Source organism: Macaca nemestrina, chromosome 4, assembly GCF_043159975.1.
Source record: "Macaca nemestrina isolate mMacNem1 chromosome 4, mMacNem.hap1, whole genome shotgun sequence".
NCBI classification, from domain to species: Eukaryota; Metazoa; Chordata; class Mammalia; order Primates; family Cercopithecidae; genus Macaca; species Macaca nemestrina.
Genome location: NC_092128.1, coordinates 12,162,495 through 12,190,095, shown reverse-complemented (window position 1 = coordinate 12,190,095; position 27,601 = coordinate 12,162,495). Strand labels below are relative to the sequence as shown.

The window sequence follows — 27,601 nt, the reverse complement described above, 5'->3', positions numbered from 1 at the left end:
ATGGATTTTTTCCTAACGTAAAAATCAGGATGTTATTGCTAGAATTTCTGTTCGGCTAGCACTGTCTTGTTCTTGAGTCATTTGTTGTTTTCAGTTGTTTTCCTCCATTAGACTTATGTTACCAAATGGGTCATATAAAACATCTACTTGAAGTGTTATAGCTTAAACATATATTGTTTTGTGAAAAATTTTCAGACAGTATATTTCAGCAAAGATGCATTTGAAAACCATACTCTCGTGTCAATTACATATATTCTGAAGTCCTTTAATCTTGTAAACTCCTGCCAGTATCCCTTGCCAATAGCCAAACCTCTCAACTGTATCTTTTAGGTAAAGGGCAACAGCTATTTCATGTCTATTTGCCAATAATTTCCTCTGCTCCAGCTTGAGTTAGTACAGAATTCTTATAGCTAGTCTGCCTTCATGATTGACTGAAATTGTGTGAAAATAAAACTCAAGGCCCATCTGCTCTTCTAGTTTTCATCCAAGATTCCCTGGAAGGGAAGTGCACTGGAGACCAAATATTTGCCATCGCTGTGTATGGCTGTAGTTTTGGAAGACATCCCAGTGTGGGAAAACACGATACCGGATTATTTCAAATGTTAGTTCTCTTTTTCTCTCTCTCCTTCCCTCTTTTACTATTATATAAAAATTCTAACTTTCTCCAGGGATTTGCCTGATTGCCTAGTATTTAATGTCTGCAGGAGATTGAGATACATGTTTTAGCACAACAATAAGCAGACTTTTTAGAATGGATAATGAGTAATAACCATTATTACAGTTGGAAATAAAAATGGATAGTATGTTGTAATAGTCAGTATGGCAATATGTGCTTGCGTGGAATGCCGCTACAACCATCTCTGGGAAATTTCAACTTCATTGTGGCCTCTTTCATGTTGCTTGAGGTGTTCCCTTTTTCTAAAATTTCCTTAACCCTCTTTCCACCTACCTGTAATCTCTAATTTCTTCAGATTCTATTTGTTATTTATATGGTATCTGACACTCTAAGTAATGATTAATCATTCTGATTCCTAAGTTCCTTCAATATTTGTTATACTAGATAAGAGGTGGGGAAACTTACTCTGTAAAAGCTCAGATAGTAAATAGTTTAGTTTTGTGGGCCATATGATATCGATTGCAATATTCTACTGCTGTGTGAAAGTCATCCGAGACAATACATAAATGCATGATGTGTAACTGTGCTCCAATAAAACTTTACTTACAAAACAATCTGTGGGCTGGATTGGGCCTGCAGGCCATAGTTTGCTAACTCTTGATGGTTGACACTATTTTGGAGTTTTCAGAGCTTGAGAGAAACTTAGTTAAATTTCCTCATGTTACTTATGTGTCACCTGTAGGAAAGGGGTGCATTGACATATTCAAGGTCACACGTTTATGATGGAGCTAATGAGCAACTCAACTAACTAATTATGAGGTCTAATGAGCAACTTAACTAACAACAACCCTACATTTCTAGTTTATTTGTGACTTTTAGTATTTCATTTTCTTCTAGTTAGCATTGAATTTTAAACCATTTTGTATTACTCTATCGTTACTTCATGTTTAATTACTTTTTGTAGATTCATTTATTACTGCCACTTATGGAGGAATAGACCATATATTTGTATGTGTATGTGTGCATATATACAAATGGAATATAGCAAAGTCGAATTTTATATATATCTGTACACACACACACACATATAATCTGTCTGAAGTAGTAAAAACAGCAAAATGCAATGTAAGATCTCAATAAATATTCGTGATTAATGTCCTCCAGGAGAAAATACAGTAATTGTTGCATTTTTTAGCTTAGTAATATGATTATAGATTATGTTTTAATTTGGAAGAACGTGAGATTGCTAGTGCTTTACATTCTGATAATAATTTTGCAGTCATGTTTTTAAAAAAATGCTTATTTGCCCTGGTCTTCACTAATCTCAATTTAATTCTAATTGTTATTCTGAATAATTACATAATTTTTTCAAATCATTACTTAATTTTTAAATTTTTAAAAAAGGATTTTTATTTGATTTTTTAAATTAGCAAAAAATGTAAAATTTGATACTCAGATGATCAATTTGTTACAGAAGTCAATTTGTTTAATGTAATAACTCTAAACTATATTATGGTTTTATAAATGCTACATTTAAATTCCAAATTTAAATTAGCTATTGGATCATTTAACCAGTTATCGACTTAGTTTAATTACATTCAATGCAACCATATCTAGCCATTGGATATTCAGTTTTAGAAAATGTGTTATGCATTATTATCAAGTGTGAGCTAGCCTGACTGAGCAGGTATGGACTAGAAAAACGTTTTCCTAGCATGGTCCTGATGATTTCTAACGTAGCTTTCTTCCTCATTTTCTTCATATTTCTACTCAAATACTACCTGATCATGTTGTCAAGGCTTGCCTTGAGAAGTCAGCATAAAATAGCAATTCTCTTCCTCTCCACCTCACCCCCACTCCCTGCCCACTGTTTTATATTTAATGTTCCTTGTTAGTATTAATTACTAAAACATACTATAAATTTACATTTTTTTTGTTGTTGGGATGTTTCTTCCCACTAAAACATAAGCTCTACAAGGGCAGGGCATTGTTAATTTCAACTTCAGCTGACTTCAGTGCTTGGCACAACATAGACACCTGATGCATATTTAAATGAATGAAATGAACATGAGTGAATGTTAGCACATTTCTAATATAATGAGAATATTAGAAAGAATGTTTACTCCAATTAGAGGCAACACTTATCTCAAAAATTATAAAAAGGTGTAAATCAAATGTATCAGAAAGTAGGAAAATCAAGGATGTATATTTGTGCTCACTTATAGCTAAACAAAGTAGTTGTTTTCGATTAATATGAAACCCATCAGTTTAGATGATAGCTTTGTGAATTGATACTTTTAAAACAAATTTTATGTTCTTTACATCCCTTTACATTTAACTTTCTGGGGAACTTATTTATACACACATGTCATATTTCCCAGAGGCACTTGCAGTATAACTAAGAAAAATAAGAAATTTAAAAAATATATGAAGATGGATTTGTTCATTTTAATTTCCAATTTGTATACAATTGAGTGGTGAGATAATAAATAATAATTCATTTCTCCAGTATCATTGGGGACTTCACTTAAGTGAATTTACAAGAAAATTAGTTTATTCTTTCTGTTGCTAAGTTATTTTTGCTTATAAATTTCTGAGAGAGAAACCATTTTTGAATATATAGAGAAAAGTTTTCTGTCTTATTAAACAGAGTTCTGAGCATAAACATTTGTTGGGAATTTAAAACCACCACTCTAAAAATTAAGTGTTGTAGCATGTTATAATATGAGATCTTGCTTCCAGACACTTTGAGGTTCATTGGGTTTAGTACATTCATTCATTTATCCTACAAATGTTTTTAGAGTACGTGCCAAGTACCATTGTTCAGATCACTGGAGAGTAAGCATTAGGCCAACTATCTAAAACTTCATTTCAGATAGAGCTTTCTGTCTAGTGGGAGAGAAAGGCAACAAAAACTTAAATGAATAACAACATAACATGTCAGGTGGTGCTAAGGGTTATGTCAAAAAATAAAGCAGGGTGTGGATACAGAGACTGATGGCAACAAAATGCTGGGTGAACTAGCAAAGCCTGTCTGCAGTGGCAAAGGTGACATTGAGCAGAGACCTGTGACAAGAGAGGATACTTGGACTAGTAATTGCAAAGGCTTACAGCAGGGGCAGGCTTGTTTTTAAAGGAAAAGGAGGGGCCAGGCATGGTGGCTCACACCTCTAATCCCAGCACTTTGGGAGGACAAGGCGGGCAGATCGCGAGGTCAGGAGATCGAGACCAACCTGGCTAACATGGTGAAACCCCGTCTCTACTGAAAATACAAAAAAAATCAGCTGTACGTGGTGGCACGTGCCTATAATTCCAGCTACTCAGGAGGCTGAAGCAGGCGAATCGCTTGAACCTGGGAGGCAGAGGTTGCAGTGAGCCGAGCTCTCACCACTGCACTCCAGCCTGGGTGACAGAGCGACACTCTGTCTCAAAGAAAGAAGAAGAAGAGGAAAGGGGCCATGGTGGCTAGACAGGAATAGACAAGGACCTATGGAAAGAGATGAGAATAGTGCTGTGGCCATCATAGGCCAATGGGTGGCAGGGTGGCAGGGGTTGGTTGTGGGGGGGGGTGGGGGGGGGGACTTTGAACGCTATGCCAAGTTGAGAGCAGGAGGCAGAGAACAATTTGAATACAGCAGCCACATGTTCACTTACAGTTTAAAAAGTGTTTCTTCAGCTGCTGCAGACAGAACTATAGCAGAGTTAGAGGGGAAGCAGGAAGACCACGCAGTCTTTTGTAACAGAGAGCTCTGGAAGCTGTGTGTGCACGATCTGTAGCTATGGAGTTGAAGTGAGGCAGTAGGACTTGGGACATCCCAGTATCAGAAGACATAGCCCTCCATGCCATCTCCCAGAGAGGGAGGGTAGACTCAGAACAGTCCTGGCCACGTTAACATTAGAAACACTTAGGCATTGGCAAAATGAGAAAGATCCATCAAAGGAATCAGAGAGCAAGCAGCTAATGAGAAAAAAGAGAAAAAAAAATGTTAATGACATTATAAAAGCCAAGTGCAGAAAGTGTTACAAATAGAATTGAGGTATTGCCCGTTTCCAGTGCAGTTGATTGGTTGAGTATGATGGGAACTGATTAATTTTTCTGTCAGTAATAATTTTCAAGTTGGTGATTATTCTGTCTTTACTTGGTGATGTCTCGTTCATTCTTTGTTTCTTTCTCTTTCTTTCTCTTTCGCTCTCTCTCTTCCTTCCTTCCTTCCTTCCTTCCTTCCTTCCTTCCTTCCTTCCTTCCTTCCTTCCTTCCTTCCTTCCTTCCTTCCTTTCTTCCTTTCTTTCTTCCTTTCCTCTTTCCTTTCCTTTCCTTCTTTCCTTTCCTTCCTTCCTTCCTTTCTTCCTTTCTTTTTTCCTTTCCTTTTTCCTTTCTTTCTCCCCTCCCCTCCCCTCCCCTCCCCTCCCCTCCCCTCCCCTCCCCTCCCCTCCCCTCCCCTCCCCTCCCCTCCCCTCCCCTCCCCTCCCCTCCCCTCCCCTTCCCTTCCCTTCCCTTCCCTTCCCTTCCCTTCCCTTCCCTTCCCTTCCCTCTTTCTTTCTATCTCTCCCTTCTTATGGTGTTTCTCTCTTGTTGCCCAGGCTGGAGTATAGTGGCATAATCTTGGCTGACCGCAACCTCTGCCTCCCAGGTTCAAGCAATTCTCCTGCCTCAGTCTCCCGAGTAGCTGAGATTACAGGGATGCACCACCATGCCCAGTTAATTTAGCATTTTTAGTAGAGATGGGGTTTTCCATGTTGGTCAGGTTGGTCTTAAACTCCCAACCTCAGGTGATCCACCCACCTCAGCCTCCCAAAGTGCTGGGATCACAGGCGTGAGTCGCCGCTCCCAGCCTATTTTTTCTATTCTAGTAGGAACACGTAACATGAGATCTGCCTTGATAAGTGTGCATGATTATCTAGAGGTACAATATTGCACACCAGATCTCCAGAACTTAGTCATCTCACATAACTGAAATTTTATACGTGTTGGTTAGCAACTCCCCATTTCTTGGTCTTTTGACTTTGGTAGGAGTCCTCTTTGTCTTTCCACCTCCAACCTTAGTAATTCCAGTGCTCTGTCCCTATAATGTATAAATACCTGAAGATTTCCAGGTGATGCCCGATACCAAAGCTTATTACAGGAACAAGCTCAATTTTACTCATGATTCTCAGATAGCAAGGCTGAGGTGAAGCCCTTCAGAGTAATGCACTTTGCTATGGCTTTCTGTTTGAATATCAGGGTTATATAAACTGCTCCTGTGTTATATTATATTTTGGATAACAGAAGTGCCTCAATTCCTTTGCTAAATATTGTTTCAAAGACTTATAAAAGACATACCAGATTCAATGATTATTTTAACTAACACATACCAATAATTATTTAGAAATTGTTATTGAGTGTCTCTCTCCCTCTCTGTCTTTTGTTTTCAGAAAAATGTGATGAGCCGCTCATCTCTGGACTCCCCCATGTGGCTTTCAGCAGCTCCTCCTCCATGACTGGTAGCTATTCTCCCGGCTATGCCAAGATAAACAAGCGAGGAGGTAAGCCAAATTTTGATACATTTATCAATAAATATGTTAAATAAGAACATGTTATATTTACAGCCATATATATATAAAATATATATATAAACTCACACAACAGATGTTGGCAGATACCAGAAATCATTCTTGCCACTTCTATTAAAAGATCCATAGAAACCATTAACCTCTCATGTAATCTCCATTGGGGAATAACATAGGAAAACTTAGGCTGGAAGTGAGAGATACTAAGTCAAAATGGAAGACATTTTGAAGTTGTCTGGGATAATAAAGTCAAAATGGCATAAACATTTAGAGTTAAAATTCCTATTAATCAGAGAATCATTTAGAAAGATGTAAAAAGGAATCGACTCCCACAATATGTACAGTGTATTAAAAAGAGCACTTTGTATTGACTGTGTATTAATGTAAAAACTTAGTTCCTATTGAAAATGCAAATGATCCTTATAATTTTTCCTCCAGGGCCCAGAAGGTACCTCTATTATAAAATCTGTGTGAAGAATAGTTAGATATATGCAACTACAACGTCAGTTCTTGATCTTAAATCATGGTATTTGTTAGTAACTGGAAGTTTCCAATTTTCTAGCAATTCACTGAGAGTAAAAGAACATAATTAAGGACAGAGGCAAAACACTTTTGCTTCAAAGGAACACTGGTACAAATACCAGCAAATGGCAACTTAAAAAGGAAAGAAACAATATTGTCTTAGATAAATATGAATCAACAAACAAAGACCATGATGTTTAATTCCGTAAAACAGGAATGATGATTGACATGGGCTTCAGTGGAGAGGGATTAAAATTAGAGATAATCTGTTAAAAGGTACAAAGTTTTAGTTAGACAAGATGGATAAGTTTTGGATATCTATTGTGTAGCATGGTGACTGTAGTTAATAATATGTTGCATGCTTGAAAATCGCTAAGATAACAGCTCTTAAGTGGTCTCACCATTTATAAAAAATAACTGTTGTGATGGATGTGTTAATTATCTTGAATTAATTATTTCACAATACATGTATCAAAACACCATGTTGCATACTATAAATATATACATTTTTTGTGATTGCACCTTAATAAAGCTAAAGGAAACTAAGAAATGTGAAATCATAAAACAATCTAGAATCAACCAATTCTAGAAATAAAAAAAAATAAAAGGGAATGAATATAGGAGGAAGCAAGGAAGGGAATAAAGGAGAGAAGGGGAAAGGGAGGGAGGGAGGGAGGGAGGGAGGGAGGAAGGAAGGAAGGAAGGAAGGAAGGAAGGAAGGAAGGAAGGAAGGAAGGAAGGAAGGAAGGAAGGACAAATGAAAAAAGAGAACAGGAGGAAACCCAAAAGAAAAACAAGAAGAGGAAAAAATAAAGGAGGAAGAAAAAATATTGCATCAGAAAAGAAAGGTTTATCAGATTTACAAAGACCAAAAAAGAGAAGAAAATAGATAAGAAAAAACTAGCCTAGTGTATACAGAATAATGTATAAGGTATTCACAGAAGTATGAAGACGTCTCAGTTAGCAAAAAGACTTGGTGAAAAAGTGATACACAAGCAAAGGTAGAGGAACATGACAAAAATGCAGCTTTCGTGTAACATTAGTATATATTAGCTCATTTTTATAACCTGATATTCATCAGGCTATGGACATGAGAGACTTGTTGAGTTACTATAAGTTATCAAAAATTCTGCATAATGATGTTGAAGTAATATACATTTTATTTCTCTCTCATAAAAGTCATTGGAAACAACTATTAAAAAATGAATATAGACAGAAAAACATGAAACAAGGAACTGGCCATACCCAAAAGGTATGCAGACCTTCCCAGTACTAGGAAATCTAGGACGAAATATGAAAAAGATATACCATATAATTCTGGTCCCAAGAGAATGTACTGTTCCCTAAAAGAAGTGCCATAATACCAAGAGACATAAAGCACCTGTGAGGAATGGAAGCAGAGTCAGAAAATGTTGCTTTCAAAAGCTTTGAGTGAAAGTATGACTGAAGAAGATGATTTGCTCAGTAAATTTGGGCAAGTCAGGTTCTATCATGCAAACAGCACTTCAGGAATACAAATGAGACAATCTAGTCACCAATGAGAAAATGGAAAGTGCGCACAATAAAGAAATTGTGGCCACATGACTGATGTTGAGCAGGGAACCCATTTCCATATACGACCTCAACTAAACAATGCAGGTGCTATAGTTGTAGGAGAGAGTATAGATGTTATAGGCACAGAAATTTAAAAGTGTCAATTATGGGAATTAGAGAGATGTGGGTATTTTTTCTTTCTAACCTTTCAGAGCAGCAGGCTACCAGATGCTGAAACTTCAGGTATAAATTTATTTTGCCTTTGATTTTTTTATGGGAATTAATGTCTTTTACTAGAGAGAGAGATATATATATAGTGTGTATATATATAGGTTTTACTATATAGTATATATATAGGTTTTACTATATATAGTATATATATATATATAGGTTTTTGGTTCTCATTTAATTCTAGAAAAGTTAAGTTATTTTATCTTTGCTTTAACATAATACAAGATACCACATTACATCATTTAGAGCTAGTTGTGTATTTATCTACTCATATAGAGACAGTCAGATATCTGATATTAAGCTTCCAAAATGTTGATGTATTTTTTAACTTGGATACTGGGATTTGAGGAGTGTCTTTACTTTCCTTATAGTAGTTTTGTCTGTAGTTTGTAGAATATATATTTATATCTGATAGCTAGGTAGGCAGGTAGGTAGGTAGAGAGAAATAGAATGCATTTCCAGAAAGACAGATGTTTCAAAAGCAAAAAACTATAAAACAAAATTTACAGTTTCTTAACTGTGTGACCTGAAGTTCATCTCTTTTGGACTATTGATATACTGGATGGTCATACATTAGGGTGAAAGTCTCATGTTGGGAAAGAGAGTGTTGTCTGTCCTCTAGATACAGGTTTACACTTTGCTGTAGCCCATTTTATCAACATTTGTTACGTGGGGAGGTGCAGCCATGTACTTTTTGACTCCTAAAGACTGCTTTGCTTATCAGCGTTATGCTGTCCGTAAGGACAGATAACTCGCCCTCCCCAGCCCTCTCATTTTTGCTCCTTAATTTTTACAGATGGTGAGGTAACTAAGCTATATCTTCACCCTTTGTGCTGCTCTGCCTCTGCAGGTACAGACAAGACACATACGTGTAGGGCTTAACCCTTGTTGGCCACGTGAGTGTGGGGCAAGGGAACTAGCATGAGAAAGGAAGGTTATGGCCTCTCCAAGGAAAAACAAAAAGAAAGTCATATATAGTTGTTATAATACAAAACATTTTTTTTTTGAGGGTCTCGCTCTGTTGCCTGGGCTGGAGTGCAGTGGCATGATCTCAGCTCACTACAAGCTCCACCTCCTGGGTTCCAGTGATTCTCGTGCCTCAGCCACCCAAGTAGCTGGGATTACAGGAGAGTGCCCACCATGCCCAGCTGATTTTTGTATTTTTAATAGAGAAGGGGTTTTGCCACGTTGGCCAGGTTGGACAACAAAATATTTTATTCCACTCTAAAATTTATATGCAAATGTCCTTGGGAGAAGAGACATGTAGGGTGAAATTCATGATAACATATACGTGGCTAATAGTCTGCATTAAGAGAAAAGAGATTTTTTTCTTTAAGTATAACATGATGTTATATATCTGGAAGATATAAAGAAGACAGATAATTCCAAGCAGAAAAAAAAAAATATGAGCATTACAGAATCCAGAAATGTTGGAGATACATTTTCTTAATTTACAAGTGGCAAGAGTCATCTGATATACTATATAGGCATCTGAAAGTGAGAAGATCATATACTAACAGAAAAATATAAGAATGTAACCTACTAATTATACAAATGCTGAAAAGAACAAATTCAGTTGAGCATTATGTTGATAAACATTGGCTTTAAGTTTTATTATTTACTTAACTGATATTCCTAAAATACATTTTGGAAAGAGACTTCATAAATACATAGAAAAGCACCATATAAATGCAAATATTCAGATGACAGATAGTCACATATTTGTGAAATTGAATTTAGTTTATGGGTCTCCACAATACAAATCCATCTGCTATAATCTTGATGTCAGGGACCAGTACATGGCAAAAGTGGGGAGGAAATGTGACGTTTAAATGAAAAATTCATGTGTAATTCTAACATGTCTTTTGGAGCCCACTGCTTTTAGTTTGTTGGTGCTGTTGTTGTTTTGTATCAACGCCTTATTCCTGTGATCTGTGTACTGATTTATCCCCACGTTTTTAATCCATTGAAAGCTTGTGTCATTCTGAGTTAATGGCAGTTAGATGTGTTACTCTTTCCAAGGTTAGCACAGATACAAAACCTTTGAAAGTCTGCAACAGTGTATCCCTTACCTTATTTTTAATATAGAATTTTATAGATTATACACTGCTTTCATCTGTGCTCTAATTGTTTCTCAATCTTCATAACAACCTGGTTAGAAAGAATGGTAAGTTAGAGATGCCAATCAATTCTTCTGCCAAACTTTCAACCTTGTACTTCATATGCCATTTATAGAAATCAGCCCTTTTCTCCTGCCAGAAGCACAGCCATCCCCACATGGCTCAGGTCTCCCTCCACTACCACAGAGGCTTAGCGAGAACGCCTGATCTCAACGGATGCTATTAGAATCTCTCTGCTTTGTTATGTGACATCATTTTGGGAACCCAGGGGACTACTGGGGAAACCATAACAGGCTATATGTAAACTAGAAAGAAAGAAGAGGAGAGCAGATGCTGGAGAAGAAGGGAAGGCATGAGGCCGGGGCACCTGTGCACAGAAGGACGAATCAAGCTCTGGTTTCACTCACAGCCTCTTTCAGGCCCCTGTTTCCAGCTGGCTTAACTTCTGACTGTACTTCAGCTTGAGTCTCTGAGATGTATCATTCCACTTCTAATAGTCACCTCCTCCTGTCTGAGCTCATTCAAGTTTTTCTTCCTAGTTACTAAAGGACTTTTGGTTTTAAAGAAACCACAAACAAAAACTAGTTATTATCCCCATTTTACAAATTCAAATAATACATATAGAAACCCCAAAATACATCATTAGTTTCTAAAGTAGCATAGTTAGGGAACAATGGCACAGGAAGAGGGACACAAATCCATGTCCTCTGCTGGAACCCGACGCTCTTTATATGTGATTATATCGGATGAGGCAATATCAGTGCTGCCTTTTTTAATTAGCCCAATGATGGGGCCTAAAGTGAGTTTGAAGGTTTCAGTCAAGTTTGATGTATTTATGCTTATACAGCCAGAGAAACCCAATCATGCAATCTCAGCATTTCCCAACTCACGTAGATCCTGAATAATTTTCTTTCTTTTCACCTTCCTGCCACTTATTTTTACTTAGTAGATGCTTCTAAGAATCTTGTTTGTTGCTTCCTCAAAGACGTTTCCTCCTATGTGTTTTCCCTGAGTAGTTTCTCCCATTTTAAGAATGTGTCATCTTCTCTCTTAAACCAGAAGGCAGAAGGTTGTGGTGGTGATGTTGCTTTCACGTCAGTTTTCCTCTATTTCCTTTAGCAGGGAGAACACATTACACCTGCAGGCCACATAATTAATAATCACTTATCAAAGGAGTATGTGAATAACAGATGTTTGGAGAGACTGCTGGAATAGATCTCTTGAAGTTCCTACTTGCATCTTAAAGAGAACCACAGTCCTTACCTTTCCTTAAAAGATACCACTTTATACTAGAATGATTTCTAATCTTTTGGGTATATACCCAGTAATGGGATTGCTGGGTCTAATGCTATTTCTGGTTCTAGATTCTTGAGGAATTGCCACCCTGTCTTCCGCAATGGTTGAACTAATTTACACTCCCACCAACAGTGTAAAAGTGTTCTTACTTCTTCACATCCCGACCATCCTGACCAGCATCTGTTGTTTCCTGACTTTTCTTTTCTTTTTTCTTTGAGACAGAGTCTCACTCTGTCACCCAGGCTGGAGTGCAGTGGCATGATCTCAGCTTACTGCAAGCTCTGCCTCCTGGGTTTACGCCATTCTCCTGCCTCAGCCTCCTGAGTAGCTGGGACTACAGGCGCCCGCCACCACACCTGGCTAATTTTTGTGTTTTTAGTAGAGATGGGGTTTCACCATGTTAGCCAGGATGGTCTCGATCTCCTGACCTCGTGATCCATGTTTCCTTACTTTTTAATGATCACCATTCTTACTGGCATGAGATAGTATATCATTGTGGTTTGATTTGCATTTTTCTAATCACCAGTGATAATGAGCTTTTTTTTTCATATGTTTGTTGGCCACAAACCAACTCAAATGCTCATAAATGATGGACTGGATAAAGAAAATGTGACACACATACATCATGGAACACTATGCAGCTATAAAAAAGGAGTTCATGCCCTTTGCAGGGACATGGATGAAGCTGGAAGTCATCATTCTCAGCAAACTAATATAGGAACAGAAAGCCAAAAACTGCATGTTCTCACTTATAAGTGGGAGTTGAACAATGAGAACACATGGGCACAGGAAAGGGAACATCACACACCGTGGCCTGTCGGGGGTGGAGGGCAAGGAGAAGGAGAGCATTAGGAGAAATACCTAGATGACAGGTTGATAGGTGCAGCCAACCACCATGGCACATGTATACATACCTATGTAACAAAACTGCATGTTCTGCACATGTATCCCAGAACTTAAAGTTAAAAAAAAATTCACTAAAGCCATAGTTTCCAGTTTAATTTTAAAAAATTAACATAAAAAGACACCACTGAAGTTAATAATCGCCACCATGCCTTGATGCCACAGCTTGCTCAGATAATCACTGTAGGCTGGTGTCATTTTCCACTTCCTGTTGGCCAAGAGGAAGTTCTAGTGATTAGCACGACTCCAACCTCTTCCCTAGTTAACACTTGCAGACGCACGTCCACCTCCGGAAACATGCTGGGCTGCCTCTTACAGGCTCCCAGGCAGCTCAGCAAACAGTAATGGCTTACTCTACTCTTGAGAAATCCATTGTTCCTGCTACTCCTGGAAAGAAAGAAATTATTCCCTTTTTTCCACTCTCAATCCTCTTGACTCTGAGTTACATTTATAAAACACCTTATTTCCCGCTGCTCTTTTGTTGCTCTCCTTTTTGCCTTTAAATATTAGAAGGATCTGTCACAACTAATTAAATCTAGAACTGCAGCAGATATACTATAAACTGGGAACGGAACCACAGTGTGTCCATGAGGGCATTGTCTGTCTGTGTGGCCTAGCGCCTCCTGCTGGTGCTCTTCTGCTGTCTCTAGTCCCTTAGTACTCCTTTGTTATGTACATATAGCCCACTCATGACAGCCTGAATCTGCCACAGTAGGCAGTATTCTTAACCCTAATTAGGAAGCTTTTCTCTTAGAATATAACATTAAGGCTTAAATTATGAAGTAAAGTTCCCAATTGATGAGATTCTGCCCTATTTTTGCAGCTTCCATTCCAATGTTTTTCTTCTTTTCCTTTGCCAGCCTCTACCATGTAGTACTTTAAAAAATTTGCTTCTTTTCTCACTCACAGATAATTCATTATTACTTAAGTATGAAGTAATCGGTGAAGTGTTACCTCTCTTAGGACTATTTGCCTTTTAAAAGCACATCCTTGGGAGCAGAAAAATTCAAAGAACTGGTTTTCTAATGGGGCATTTCAGGATATTTCATACTTCTTCATCTTCAAATGACTCTCCTGGAAACACCTGCTGATTTTGTTGGCTCTGAGGCAGTGCTGAGCAGTAAAAGGAGAGTGGCTTATATTCACGCATAACTAAGTTCCAGTACTGAACTGACCAAGGACAAGTATGGGATTAGTCAATTATTTAAATGTATTGCATCTTGGTTTCCTGATTTCTATGATTACTATATCTGAACGAGGATATAGTAATGATAAAGGATATCATATGGAATAATTTGTCATCTGAGTTAGGCACTTTTGACATTGAAAGAGAGTATCATTAATAGTTACACGAGGGTAATCCTGGAAGTATGGTCCGTCTACTTATAGTTCAAAATAAAATCAGTTATACTATTCAGCAGAGCTATTGTGAAGGTTAAAATAAACAATTTACATGAACTATGTTACATTGAAATATTAGTCTCTTTCCCATAAGTTACTCCCAGCTTCTAAAAACAACACTATAGATACCAACATTTTAACACAAGGTGAATTAAATACTTTTGTCATTACAAAGATGATGTCTCCTTAAAAAATTATTGTTCGAATTTGTGTATTTGCCAATGTATGTGTGTTTCCCCCATTATCATCTAAGACAAAATATTACCATAATAATTAAAAAATTGGTAAAATAACATTTTTAAAAATTTCAATATTTTGGGGGTATTAAGGCTTATAGTAACTTATTCTGTAAGCCTTTTCACCTCAAACTCCTTTCAATTTAAATGAAAGAGATTATGCCAGTGATTTTTAAGTGTTGTTTTGCTCTTATTATCTTAATGTCATTTGAATTTGATCTCTTAGAATCTATATATGTTATAGAAACTAACATGTAGTTATTATGAGCCTCAGATAAAACGTTGTTCTGAACATTAGGGCGAATAAAAAGTGTCACCTTTGTTTTCCTTAGCCCTATATATTCTGTCTTTTTAATATAACTTTTCAAAGATTTCTTCTAAAGACCTCACAGTTTTTATATCCACCTACCCAACTGAATGAGAGTTTCCATCTAACTGACATTGTAAATTCTCTTTTGCTTAATTCTCAATGATAAACCAAAATTTTGGCTTAACTGGGAGTTTTATAAAATTAAATGTGTAATACATGGAATATTTGTATCATTGACACTTGTTATAAATGATAGAATGTTGAAAACATACTCAGCAGGCAATGACTCATATATTTTGTTTGGGCATGCCTTTTGAATTTTTAAATAGTATTGTTATCTTTCAATCATTACACTAAGTCTTATAATGTTGGTATTTCAACACCTTGTTTTTATTTTCTTCATAGAAATCTTTGCTAGGTTTTGTTGCACTTTCCATAGAGCAATGTTTCCCAAAGTGCATGATGTTACTATGTGTTGTGAACACATGTACATACACACGTGTTTCCATAATCGAATCAGACTGGGCAGATGTTGTGCTCTGGGACCTTCTTTTGGAGAATCAGAGATCCTCTTTATCACAGAACATCTTTAAGACCAGCAGAATACATTTCCACTTTGGGATTTGCTTTTATAAAATTTAGTTAAACACTGTGCACATCAGGGGCTTTAAATGGGGTTTCTTTAACGTGCTTAGAAATATAGTTGTGTCTCCCATGGGTTTACTACTGTGCTTCTGGAAATACTGATTCTAAAAGTTCTTTGATAATAAGTCTAGTGATTTTTAGTTTAACAGAATGAACTAGACTTAATTAGAGAAAAGAGAATAAAGATAAAAGAGTTTTTCAATTTTGGACTTTTGAGATGAATTTTTTAGTTAATTATTTTTAGGAAGTAGCTATTTTCCCATTTGTGTACCAAATTCTATGTATCTTAATATTTTTCGTTGAGAAAATAATGTACTGGCTTAACGTCAATGCTATCACATTGATCCCTGCTGCTGCCTTTGAAATGGCTCTGGAATATTGATTGTCTTACACTCTCTTTATATCACAACATTAATAGCTGATTGTCTAAATGGGGGAAGTTTGTGAATAACTCATTAGTATAATATATTTTGTAATTTTACTTCAAACAAAATACTGAAAACTATCCTATTTGGTACTGGCCCTACAAAGTTTAGGACATATGGGATGGGATAACCACATCTGGACTAGCAAAGAAATGTATGTAAATAAAAAAAAATAACTTAAGAAGATGTGAAGAATAGATATACCTCGTAAGACTGTTGATATGGATCTAGATTTTTTGTTACCCATAGGAGACATCTTGGGCCACTTCCTACTTATGTTCAATTGCCAAGATTCCTCACTCATTTCTATAATGATCAATTTTGAGTGGATACTCTCTATGATCCTGTCATAACTGAATGCCCATGGTGTAGCCAAGAACGATCATAATTCCTTGGTCTTGATCTTACTGGGCTCTTACAGATTCTTAGTGGTCTGGACCACACCTCCCTCTGTGCGTAGATATCTTTTCTATGAAATTTCTGGAGAATGGTCAGGATATCTAAGCAAAAAGCCTTATCAAATATTTACATATTGAATTTTTCTTTCTAAACCATTGAAGAATATAGGCAAAATGTGTTTTTGAGAATAATCATTTAATATGCCTTTATCCCTTTGCTTTTTCTTTTTTCTTTTTTCTAAGACGAGGTTTGTCACCCAGGCTAGAGTGCAGTGGCATGATCAGGGCTCACTATAGCCTCCACATCCTTGGGCTCAGGTGATCCTCCCATCTCAGCCTCCCGAGTAGCTAAGACTACAGACTCGCACCACCATGCCCTGCTAATTTTTTTTTTTTTTTAAATATTTGTACCCACAGGGTTTTGCCATGTTTGTCAGGCTGGTCTCAAACTCCTGCGCTCAAGTGATCTACCCAGCTTGGCCTCCCAAAGTGCTAGGATTATAGGCATGAGCCACAGAGCCCGACCTATATGCTAATTTTATTCATAGAGAATCTTCAGTATTTTTTACATCTCAAATAAGGAGGTGGAGAATTTTGTGAATGATTTCTACCATCAAAAATATTCATTTCTAAAATAAAATTCTTCACAGCCTCAAAGCACTTTCATGCAGTACTTATGCAGGTTTGACTCTCAGAGAATATTTTCTAAATGTGTGAACAAACACATAAAATATTATTTATTGTATATATTATTCTACTAATTTTAAATTTCAAGTACTCATTGTTTATATGTAGGAATCATGTGTTAAATCAAGAGTTAGTATTTGCTAATACTTTTCTTGTTCCAAAAAAACTATCTCACAATTGTTTGGTCACTGTTGTAGCCCGTTGGAATCTAGACTATAATAGCAGATGAGTGATAACAACCAACACAATTATCATCATAAATAAACTAGACATTTAAATCTCATTTTTAAAAATGAATATTAGGGTCATTAGAGAATGGCCCCCTCATATCAACATTCTTTCAATTCTTCCAATATTGTAGGGCAGAGACCATGAGGATAATGTTGAGCTAATAAAGCATGCCTTTTTTTTTTTTTTTTTTTTTTTTGAGACGGAGTCTCGCTCTGTCACCCAGGCTGGAGTGCAGTGGCACGATCTCAGCTCACTGCAAGCTCCGCCTCCCAGGTTCATGCCATTCTCCTGCCTCAGCCTCTAGAGTACCTGGGACTACAGGCGCCGCCACCACGCCCTGCTAATTTCTTGTATTTTTAGTAGAGACAGGGTTTCACCGTGTTAGCCAGGATGGTCTCGATCTCCTGACCTCGTGATCTGCCCGCCTGGCCTCCCAAAGTGCTGGGATTACAGGCATGAGCCACCACGCTCTGCCTAAACCATGCCTTTCTTATCTCAAGATACTATTTCAAATTCATGGCTGGCTTTTTGTGCTGGCTTTTGGGTAACAGAATATGTTGTATCAGTCCTTAACACTGTATCTGGCTTGTAAGAAGTACATTCTGTATCCCAGTTGAAGCAGGTTAGCCTACAAGAATAAATGAAGGCCAGAAAAGAGTAGGGCAAGTCCACAAGTAGCTGTTCAGGAAGTTCACATCAGCTGGTTGGTGAGTGGCATTGAATAGAGTTCATTCATTAGACAAGTTTAGGCCATAAAAAAACTACATATGTAAAAAATATACTTCAAACCTGAAAATTACAATTCCTTTATGCCAAATTAGTGACTGTATTTCTCAATATCTACTCTCCCGTGATTAGAGAAAATTCCATGCTTTTGTGACTATTTGTCCCTTTTCTTTATTTTACTTATTAAGAGAAAAAAAGGACCAAATTATTTCCAAGACAATTGGGAGGATTTAATCTAATGACGACTCTGTTAGCAACCTGGTTAGGTCATACTTATTAAAATGAATAGACCCTTTTCTTAATACCCTTAGCAAATTAATGACTTTTTCACACTTTTTTTCTTTCAGAATTAAGAAATATAGAATTGTTCTTTCTTTTATATGCATGCCTTGCAAAAGTAATTCTAAAAATATTGTCGCTAATAAGAATTCAAAGCAGTGTAGCCTTTGTTAGCTGCCTTTTCTATACAGCAAGAATGAGCAATCAACATTGTTTACTCATCCCCTTGCTTTAAAACTCAGATATATGTTTGACGCAAATATGGCTGACAATAAAACATGACATTTAAGACAGTCTATTTTTATTGTTCTTGTCTCTTTAACATCAAAATGTAAACACAAAATGTAGAAAGATTTCTTCCCCAGGTTTTCACCCAAAGGTCATTTTATTTTATTTCCCTTAGCTATTTTGATTTTCTTGGCAAGGCAAGGAATTCACGTTGCTTTTATTATGCTTGGTTTTCATTCTTAGCAACTTTTGCAATGTATTTCCTTTGTATCTGTCTTCTGTTTTAAAATTGATGGACAGTGGTATCTGTTTGAACTGGGGGGTCCTTGTCTGTCATATGTCTGTAGCCTCCACCTCACCAGACATCCACAACCAGAAAGACTCTTCTGCCTCCAGGATGAATTATTTTGCATGACAAGGTTTGTGCCTGAGCATATGTATGAATAGTGCATAATGAAGTGTGTTTTATAATTTTCCCTATCCAGTGTCTGGCACATATACGTTTGGATGGATAATGAATTGGGTTTTGTTTGTTTTGTTTTTGTTTTCAACCCTCTGCTTAGACCACCAAATAAGTCTTATAAGGATCTTATAAAGATCTTATAAGGATAATGAAAAGTATTGTTGACTTCCTTACTCTTCCCCCCTGAGTGTTCTAGAGGGTGGAAGTTAAAATCACATGCTTCTGAGGCATACAGAAGAGTACTAGAGAGTCACAGGGATTGCTAGAGACTCTTCTCATACTTTGGTAAGATCATACATTCTCATAGGATCATACATAATTCTCAGAGGAGGATGATTAAATGTCCTCCAACAAGAGGATGATAAAGCGGAAATGATGACTTCTTTACTGTTGAAGGGCTGGCAGTCCACAAAAAACAAGTCCCAAGAAGGCCAAAATACCAAAGGGTGTTACTGCCCCCACCACATTTATATTCCCAAACCTTCCACACACCTACGTTCACATTAAAATAGTATTAAATTATAAGCAGTTCCCATTGGTCTGCAGGTTTTTTTTTAAATTAGATAGATCAGGCTTCATAAACAGCATTAACATGTTCAAGCTTCCTGTCCTTTGGTAGTGACTTAAGTTGTCAACTTCCTCAAAAGTCATTACTGACGGCAGACAAAGTATTTCTTTTTGGTCATTTCAAGACATCCATATATATATATTTTTTCTTCCTCTATCTCTATCTCAGGACTTATAATGAAGTATTGAATTATAGACTTATTTTTCTGACTCCAAGGGACTGGGTGGGTGTCACCTGAAGACGTGCCCTGTGTATCAGGTATCCATGAATGCTTGACGTCTAGGGTGGTGCTAAGAATAGAGTTGATACTCACAAATGTAGAAATAAATGCTTGTATGTACATATTATTTTATCTGATCCTTATAAAACCCTAGAAAGAAATGTAAAAGTTACAAAACTCAGTTTGATGAATAAGAAAACTGAGATTCAGGAAAGTTTTTCTTGCCTAAGGTCACAGCTAACAGAAACCAGATTTGAGTATTTGAAATGAAGTCTTCTGACTTCAAAATCATTCACTCTTCTGTTCTTCACATGTCTTCCCTGACTTTGTGAGAACTTTTCTTTTGGGAAAATTAGAATAATATTTGAGTTGGTTATAGGGCATAAATAAAGTTTTCCCACTGGTGTTTTAGAACACAAAAAGACACATTTCTCTTTCATTTCTGAGAAGCATATATTGAGTAGATTTTCATTCAGAATGCCTTTGTGATTTCTTTGCATGCTTTTAAATCTATGTTTTAAATAATCTGAAAGTTAAAGAAGTTATTTTAAATATTTGCATATAATGATGTATTTGTTAAAAGCATATCTTTTTTTCCCTACACTAAAAGCCTAGCCAAAATTCAAATCGATTTAGTCTAATTGCTGAATTTGTATTATGTGAGTTGGTAGGCAAGAAAAGAGACAAACCTGTACTCGAAATATTATATGTGTGAGAACCAGTAAAAATATGAAAAGAACAATGAGACCAACATTCTCTCTACCAGAAAAGAATTTAAATAAGAAAAAAAACTACTGATGTGCAACACCAATACACTAGAATCTGACAGAAGCTATATTTTTAAAGTCACCAACACTCTTAATATTCAAAACACATGGGAAAAAGCAGTAAGTCAGTACAAAGCGAAAGAAAATGATAACAGGAGTAAACCTCAACCACAAAATAGAAAGCATGTGAGGTCTACTAGATATGCCATAACTGGATCTATGTTTAGTGTGAGATGAGAACAATCTGACATCAATAATCACAGTATCCCACTGTATGATCATTATCAATCACTAAATGCCTTCTTCCCTTTCAAATAAAGGATTCAGCATTGTGACATTTTGCCTTTTATTTTGTTGTTGTTTAGTAGAATGACCATATTTCCTGGAAAACTAGAAACTCCCAAGGGAATTGATTCATTCTTTTTTCCCAAACTTCTTTATATCAAGTATTAAATAAAGTAAAGTGAAGACACATTTGACCAAATCTTTCAAAGTTATTGTTATCTATCTTCTCTATGTATTATTTAATATTATTCTCTATATATTATCTATCTTCTCTATATATCTATCTTCTCTATATATCTATATTCTCTATATATTCTCTATATTATTATTTATATATTTGATGATGCAAAATAATTTCCTAAAGAGAATTTCAAAGAAGTACAAACTACCTTTGGTTTTTAATTCAAAACTCTATATTTGCATTTCAACAATTCAAATGAGAAACCGAGAACCAAATATTGGTATTTTGTATACCAAACCGTGTTTGTTGGTTTCATTCCCAAAGAAATAGCACTAACTAGGCATCAGGCATAAGGAAAAGAGAGAGGCTGGGTAACCTCAACGCAGCCTAAACTCCTCCCCAGGTATGAGTTTTAGGCTTTCAAATCGGGGCCATCAGGACTTGAGAGGAAACATGCAGGTACCGTTTTAGGGATGTTTATTGGATATGTCCAAATGATGCAACTTCGTTAAAAGACTACCTTATCTTTGAGATTTGGTCAGTGTTTTCTGTGCAGGGGTCTGGAAACAGGCTTTGGGTACCTCAGTCTTTTTTTTTTTTTTTTTTTTCTTTAAGTTCTGGGGAACATGTGCAGAATGTGCAGTTTTGTTACATAGGTATACATGTGCCATGGTGGTTTGCTGCACCCATCAACCCGTTATCTACAATAGATATTTCTCCTAATGCTATCCATCCCCCGTCCCCCACCCCCAAAAGGTCCCAGTGTGTGATGTTCCCCTCCCTGTGTCCATGGGTTCTCGTTGTTCAAATCCCACTTATGAGTGAGAACATGCGTTGTTTGGTTTTCTGTTCTTGTGTTAGTCTGCTGAGAATGATGGTTTCCAGCTTCATCCATGTCCCTGCCGAGGACATGAAATCATCTTTTTTATGGCTGCATAGTATTCCATGGTGTATATTTGCCACATTTTCTTTATCCCGTCTATCATTGATGGGCATCTGGGTTGGTTCCTCGTCCTTGCTATTGTGAACAGTGCTGCAATAAACATACATGTGCATGTGTCTTTATAGTAGAATGATTTATAATCCTTTGGGTATCAGTCTTAATTTAGCATCTTGTGGTTCCAAGTGAGGAGAAGTTTAGGTAGACAGATCCAGAGATGCCAACCAGGACTCAACATGCTCCTTGCAGCACTGGGGAAGAAAATGTAGGGTGGAGGAGGCACACAGTCAATGGTTACGACAGAGATAAGGAATGCTGATGCTTTGTTACAGCTTCACTTTAATGTATGTGTGAGTTCTTTCTAACTTTTCCTTCTGTTGATAGGACATACATTTGGAAATAATCAGTTCTCCTTAGCCATTTATCAATGAAATGGCAAGGATTCACTAAGGAGTGATAAACAGGCAGGAAGTTTTGTCAACAGCCTGAAATATGTTAATCAGCTCCTGGAACACCAACAATTTAAATTCAAATCGGTTTCTCACTGAGTCTGAGATCTAAAACCCTGTGGTTCTGTTTCTGTTTATTGGATTAATCTAGAGTTTAGGTTCCTTTGTTCTCAACTCTTAGGAATCCCCCCTACTATTTTTTTCTTTGCCTGGATGGCTTAGTTGGAATATAAAAAAGTGTGGTTGATTTCCTCAGAAGTGTTATCTGTGTGACCTCATACTTAACTGTGGGAATAGCGGAAAGGGAGAAATGGGGAAATAAAAATCCTGTTGCTGAATGAGAATGCTACATCTCACTGCCATATGGAGTGGTACAGTTATTCATATTTCAGGCACCTCAATTAGACATTCATTATTCATAAACACTTATGTAACTCTGAGTTATTCAGGCTGGGAGAGAACATTTCCATCTTCCTTTTTCCTTTTCTTGGACATCTTATATCTAAAAAGAAGAAAAAGCTAAAAAAATAAAAGCACCCTGTCTGCTACATGTTTATCTGAACTATACATTTTAGGCAAAATGCCATGACTGAATCAGAGCTGATCTAGTACATTTGACTGTGTCTTGTCAAAGAAGCAATCTGAACAAATAGACTAAGATCAATTCTATTAGAGGTGAAATACGGACCAGTATGCCAACGTTGATCCCTTCAGCCATGGCCCTTGCATATAGTTCTAATGTACAATAATACAGGTTAGGACGTGGAAAGGCCTAATTGACAAGACTAAGTGTCAAAATCAGTCTTGAAATGCTGCTCAAATGAGAGAAAATGAAGGACCCAGGCATTTAATAAGCATACATTGAGCTGAGCATGTACCACCGCTAAAGATTCATTTGCATGTGGGATTAAAACATCTAAAAAGTTGACAAGGGAACTTTTTGGAGACTCTGAGATGGTGACATCATTATGACACAAGGCATTGTTTGTCTGAAGCACATTGGTGAGTGTCCCCAGCCATAAATTTGGAGATTGTTCAGGTGGCATCTGAGTATAAATCAAAAGAAAATTAGGTACTTGTCTTACTTGATGAAAATAATTATTGGTTTTTTTTTTGAAGGGGACATCAATAATTTAACAAATGTTTATGGTTTACTTTGTGTTCAGAACATGTGTGGTCTATGTCAGCACCGTCTGGTAAAATATATGGTGAGCCATACCTGTAATTTTCAATTATCTAATACCTGCATGAAGAAAACTAAAAAGAAACAGGTAAAACATTTTGTATGTTTTAGTTAACCTAAAATATTGTAATATTGTCATTTTGTTGTGTAATCAATATAAACATTATCAGTTTGCTACTTTACATTTTTCATACTAAATTTTAAAATCTGGTGTGTATTTTATACTTATCTTGATTCAGAAACTAAATTTCCATCAGAAATACTTAATCTGTATTTAGATTTCACAGCATTTATGGTTTAAACACTAGACTCACATAGCCAAATTCCTCCCAAAATATCTAAAATGTTCTCCAATAAATGGATTAATGATCAGTTTAAAAATATACATTTAAATTATTCAAAATAAAATAGCAAATTTAGATCTGCAGTCTCTCAGACATGTGTTAGTCCTCTAGCAACAAGCCGAGTCTCAGTAGCCACAGGTATTGATGACTATGCCTGTGAGAATGGTGACCCTGGGGATATGCAAGGCGTAATCATATGTAGTGGCATTAATCTTTGGGAAGAGTCAGAATTCATTTATAGTCTGCTGGTGGCTGAGAGATGACATAATTATAATAACTGAAGTGTCAGGATGAGGCTAAGTACTTAACATCAATTTGCAGGGCAGTCTCATTTTATCAGGAAAAGCAAGAATGGCAGAGGCAGGAATGCAGTAGCTGTTCCTTGACATTGGAAAACCTTCAGCAAAACCCAGGGTTTGAGGGTTCCCCCTGGGTGTCTGAGATGTAGCGTTCAGCACTCGTTCCAGCCTTTGGACAGCTGTGGGAGCCAGAGACCAGGTGCAGTCCCTGACCTAGGATGGGATTAAACAGCATAAGGGGTGTCAAGAAGTATGTGTTAAGTTAGTGAAGAGTAGGTAGTATGTGGATCACAACCCTAGGGACTGTCAAATAAAACTTCCTTCAGTTAAGGCACTTTGTTTACTGTTGAAGAAGACAGAACTCTATGATAGGTCTTACTTTTCCAGAACATGTTATAAAAACTGATGTTTCTTAAGATTGTATTGTGGTATGTTCAGCCAGTATCTCTCACCGGGTTCTAGAGACAATTGCTGCTGCTGTTGAGGGTAGAAAGCTGGTATTTATTTATTTGAACAGCTGAAAGCAAATCCCTTTTGATGGAATCAAATTGACTCAAAACATTAGACATTTTCCCTCTGTGTAGACTGGGCTAAATGCCCTTGGATAGTCTGTTTCATGGGCTTAGCCTTAGCAATATGGACCTGGATTAATTACTCTGACATTGTCTAAACTCTATAACTATGTAGAAATAGTACTATCTCCTATTATACCTCTATGTCTGAACATTATATGCAACCTTCTGTTTATTATCACAGTAAAAAAGTCTGTCCAAATCATTGCATATGCATAATTTCTATTATGTTTAGAGGGATTAATGATTAGAAGTTGATAGAAAGACATTATTTAATAATTACAAGAGAATGCATTCTTTAGCAAGGATAATATGCCTCATTAAAAATAAAAATTATTGAATTATGTCTCTACTGAAACGTATCAGCATCATAAATTACATGACCCTAAAGGATATCAGTTGTCGTTAAACATCCCAAAGTGAAAATTAAAGTATTAAGAGTCATGGGGGTAAGTGTGAATTTGCAGAGGTAGAAACTGAAATACAGATACACCTTTCCCAAGGTGTCAGTTTCATGTAGTGAAGCCAGGAGTAAGAAAACTAAGGCCTATCTAACTGTGTTTTTCATAATGAGGTACTAACTATAATATGAATGCTCCAAAGCTATCAAGATAAACCACAAGAGGAATAATGTATTATATCATTTATTCATTCAGAAAAATGATACAAGTACTTCAAAGTAGCAAGAATCTACTCCAAGCACCATTTTCACATGTATAAAGCAAAAATAGAATTTGATCTTTGAAAATATCTATTTTGAAGCATTTAATATATTGTGCTTTTATATCAATTATGTACTGCCTTTTAAATTCATCAAATTCTGTTCTAAAATGCAGCATCTCTGAATATGACCTGCAGCTTCATATGCTATAGACAGAGTAGTCAGAGAAAGTAGAAAGCAAGGGCACCCATTGCCTTTGAAGAGTTTTCAGTGGAAATTTTAAAGAAAAAATGCTAATCACAGGCATAATGTAAGTATATTAATATAACTATGTTTTCCCTAAACCTGAACATAGATAATATAATGTAAATCTCATGATAAAGAGCAATCTCTACCTTATATAACTTAGTGGAGAACTAGAATATAATTAGTAAATGTTGAAAATAAAGATCAACTGTGTTGATGGTATTTTAAACAATTCAGTTTTGTATATCAACATTTTGCCGACACTATGCTAATTCTATGGCTCCCTTCCGGGCCCTGACTTTACTTGGTATTCCCCACAGTATACTCTGACCTAGCAAATCAACATTCACGGTACAAAATATTAAAAGTACGTATTATGTTCATATTATTGTTAAGAAGAGGATTCACATGTAAAGATGACGATGAAAGTGTTCTTGGGGAAAACTAGCAAGGGAGTGGAAAGTGGGATGGAGAAGTAAACTCAGTGTGCCCATGTCATGAAATGTAAACTTGGCTCCAATCCCCAAGGGAGGCTTTTGAGTTAAGTCACATGTCACAGCTGTCTGAAACAGGGGCTAGAAGCTGGAGACTTTATATGCCTACATCTATCAGACATGGTTATTTTTTCCAATTTCCCAACTACCCTTATGTTCAGGCAAGGTGGGTGCTGGCAGCCTGAGGGTTGTCTGCAGGCAAAATCATACGGATTCTAGCTATTATTTGATAAAATTGACATGTTCAGACCTTATGCCCCAGCAATTTCAATGATAGGAAGATATTCCAGAAAAATGCCTGCTCATGGTTATGGGAAGATGTGTATTAAAACTATGCAGAGAAGCACTGTGTAGTGTATAATAACCCAAAAATGAAGACAACCTGAATGTCCATAAGCATCATCAGTGTTCAAAGAGGACACTACATTTTATATAAAGAAATACAGTTTGAAATTCAAAGGGAATACACTTCAAGTAAACATACATGAAAAAAAAAATCATAATGTTGATTAAAATAAGTCACAGAAGAATACATGCAATGTCATTTCACTTACATAAAATCCAAAAACAGGTTAACAGTATATACTATATGAATATGTGCATATATGATAAAACCATAAAGAAAAAGAAGGGCATGCTTTATTGAAAGTGAAGACTATTGGTTACTTCTAAGTTGCAGGGAGGGAGATGGTGTCACAGGACCACCAGATTTGTACGATCACTGTGCAGTAATGGACAAACACTGAGACAGCAGGGTTTGCAACAGAGAAAGACTTTAATGATTATAGGGCAGCCAAGGGGGGGCATGAGAATGACCCTCACATCATCTCCCTGAGGAGTTCTGAACTGGAGTTTTTAAGGGGACTGTGGAGGGTGAGCGGCTCTAAAATTTGGGTTGTTGATTGGTTAGGGTAAGAGTGATGAAATCATCTTCATGTGGAAACTGAATTTTTCATCAGCTTCTCCTGGGGTACTTTGGACCAGCTGGTGTCAGTAATTCCACCCATATGTAAGAACTTGAAAGATTTTCTCAAATAGAAAACCTCACATTTCACAATGTTCAAGATATTTCTATAGAATGATTAGGAGAAACTATAACCTTGTGATAGGATCTACATGATTCTGCAAAATAGGCAACAAACAACCATGAGAAAGTGGGTCAGAGAGCAAGCTGACCTAATGATTAACACTGAACGTGTGGCAGTCTTAGATTATGTTCATTTCTCCCCCTCCCTTCTTTGCTGGTTAATTTTATAGTTTACAGGGATGGTTTCAATTTTATTGAGAAACAATACATTAGGAACTTTGAAAGTGCTGATTGATAATACACTGTTTTTCAAAAGGAGTTCATGGACTAATTCATAGATTGGTCATATGCTTTCATTAACTTATATTGCTAAAAAGTCATGAAAAATTTGTAAGGGAAACTTTATTATCCAGTTTAAGAGAGAGAAAGAGAGAGAGACAATGAGTCGTGTGTTTCCTATGGTTTAGTCATTCATAATACATTTACTCAGCAAACAATTGAGTGCTGACTAGGTACAAGGAGCTATTGTCGATCAAGATACGAAGATGAAGAAGATCTGGCGTGATAT

General features: G+C 36.6%; 1 protein-coding gene across 1 annotated transcript in view; it reads left to right on the top strand.

Annotated features, from left to right (window-relative positions):
• Nucleotides 1-27,601, top strand: part of LOC105474842 (contactin associated protein 2) — a 2,256,224-nt gene that overhangs the window by 635,953 nt on the left and 1,592,670 nt on the right. The window contains exon 2 of the mRNA XM_011729645.2: nt 6,029-6,139. Coding sequence (XP_011727947.2) covers nt 6,029-6,139 — 111 coding nt within the window. The remainder of the gene's footprint in view (nt 1-6,028; nt 6,140-27,601) is intronic.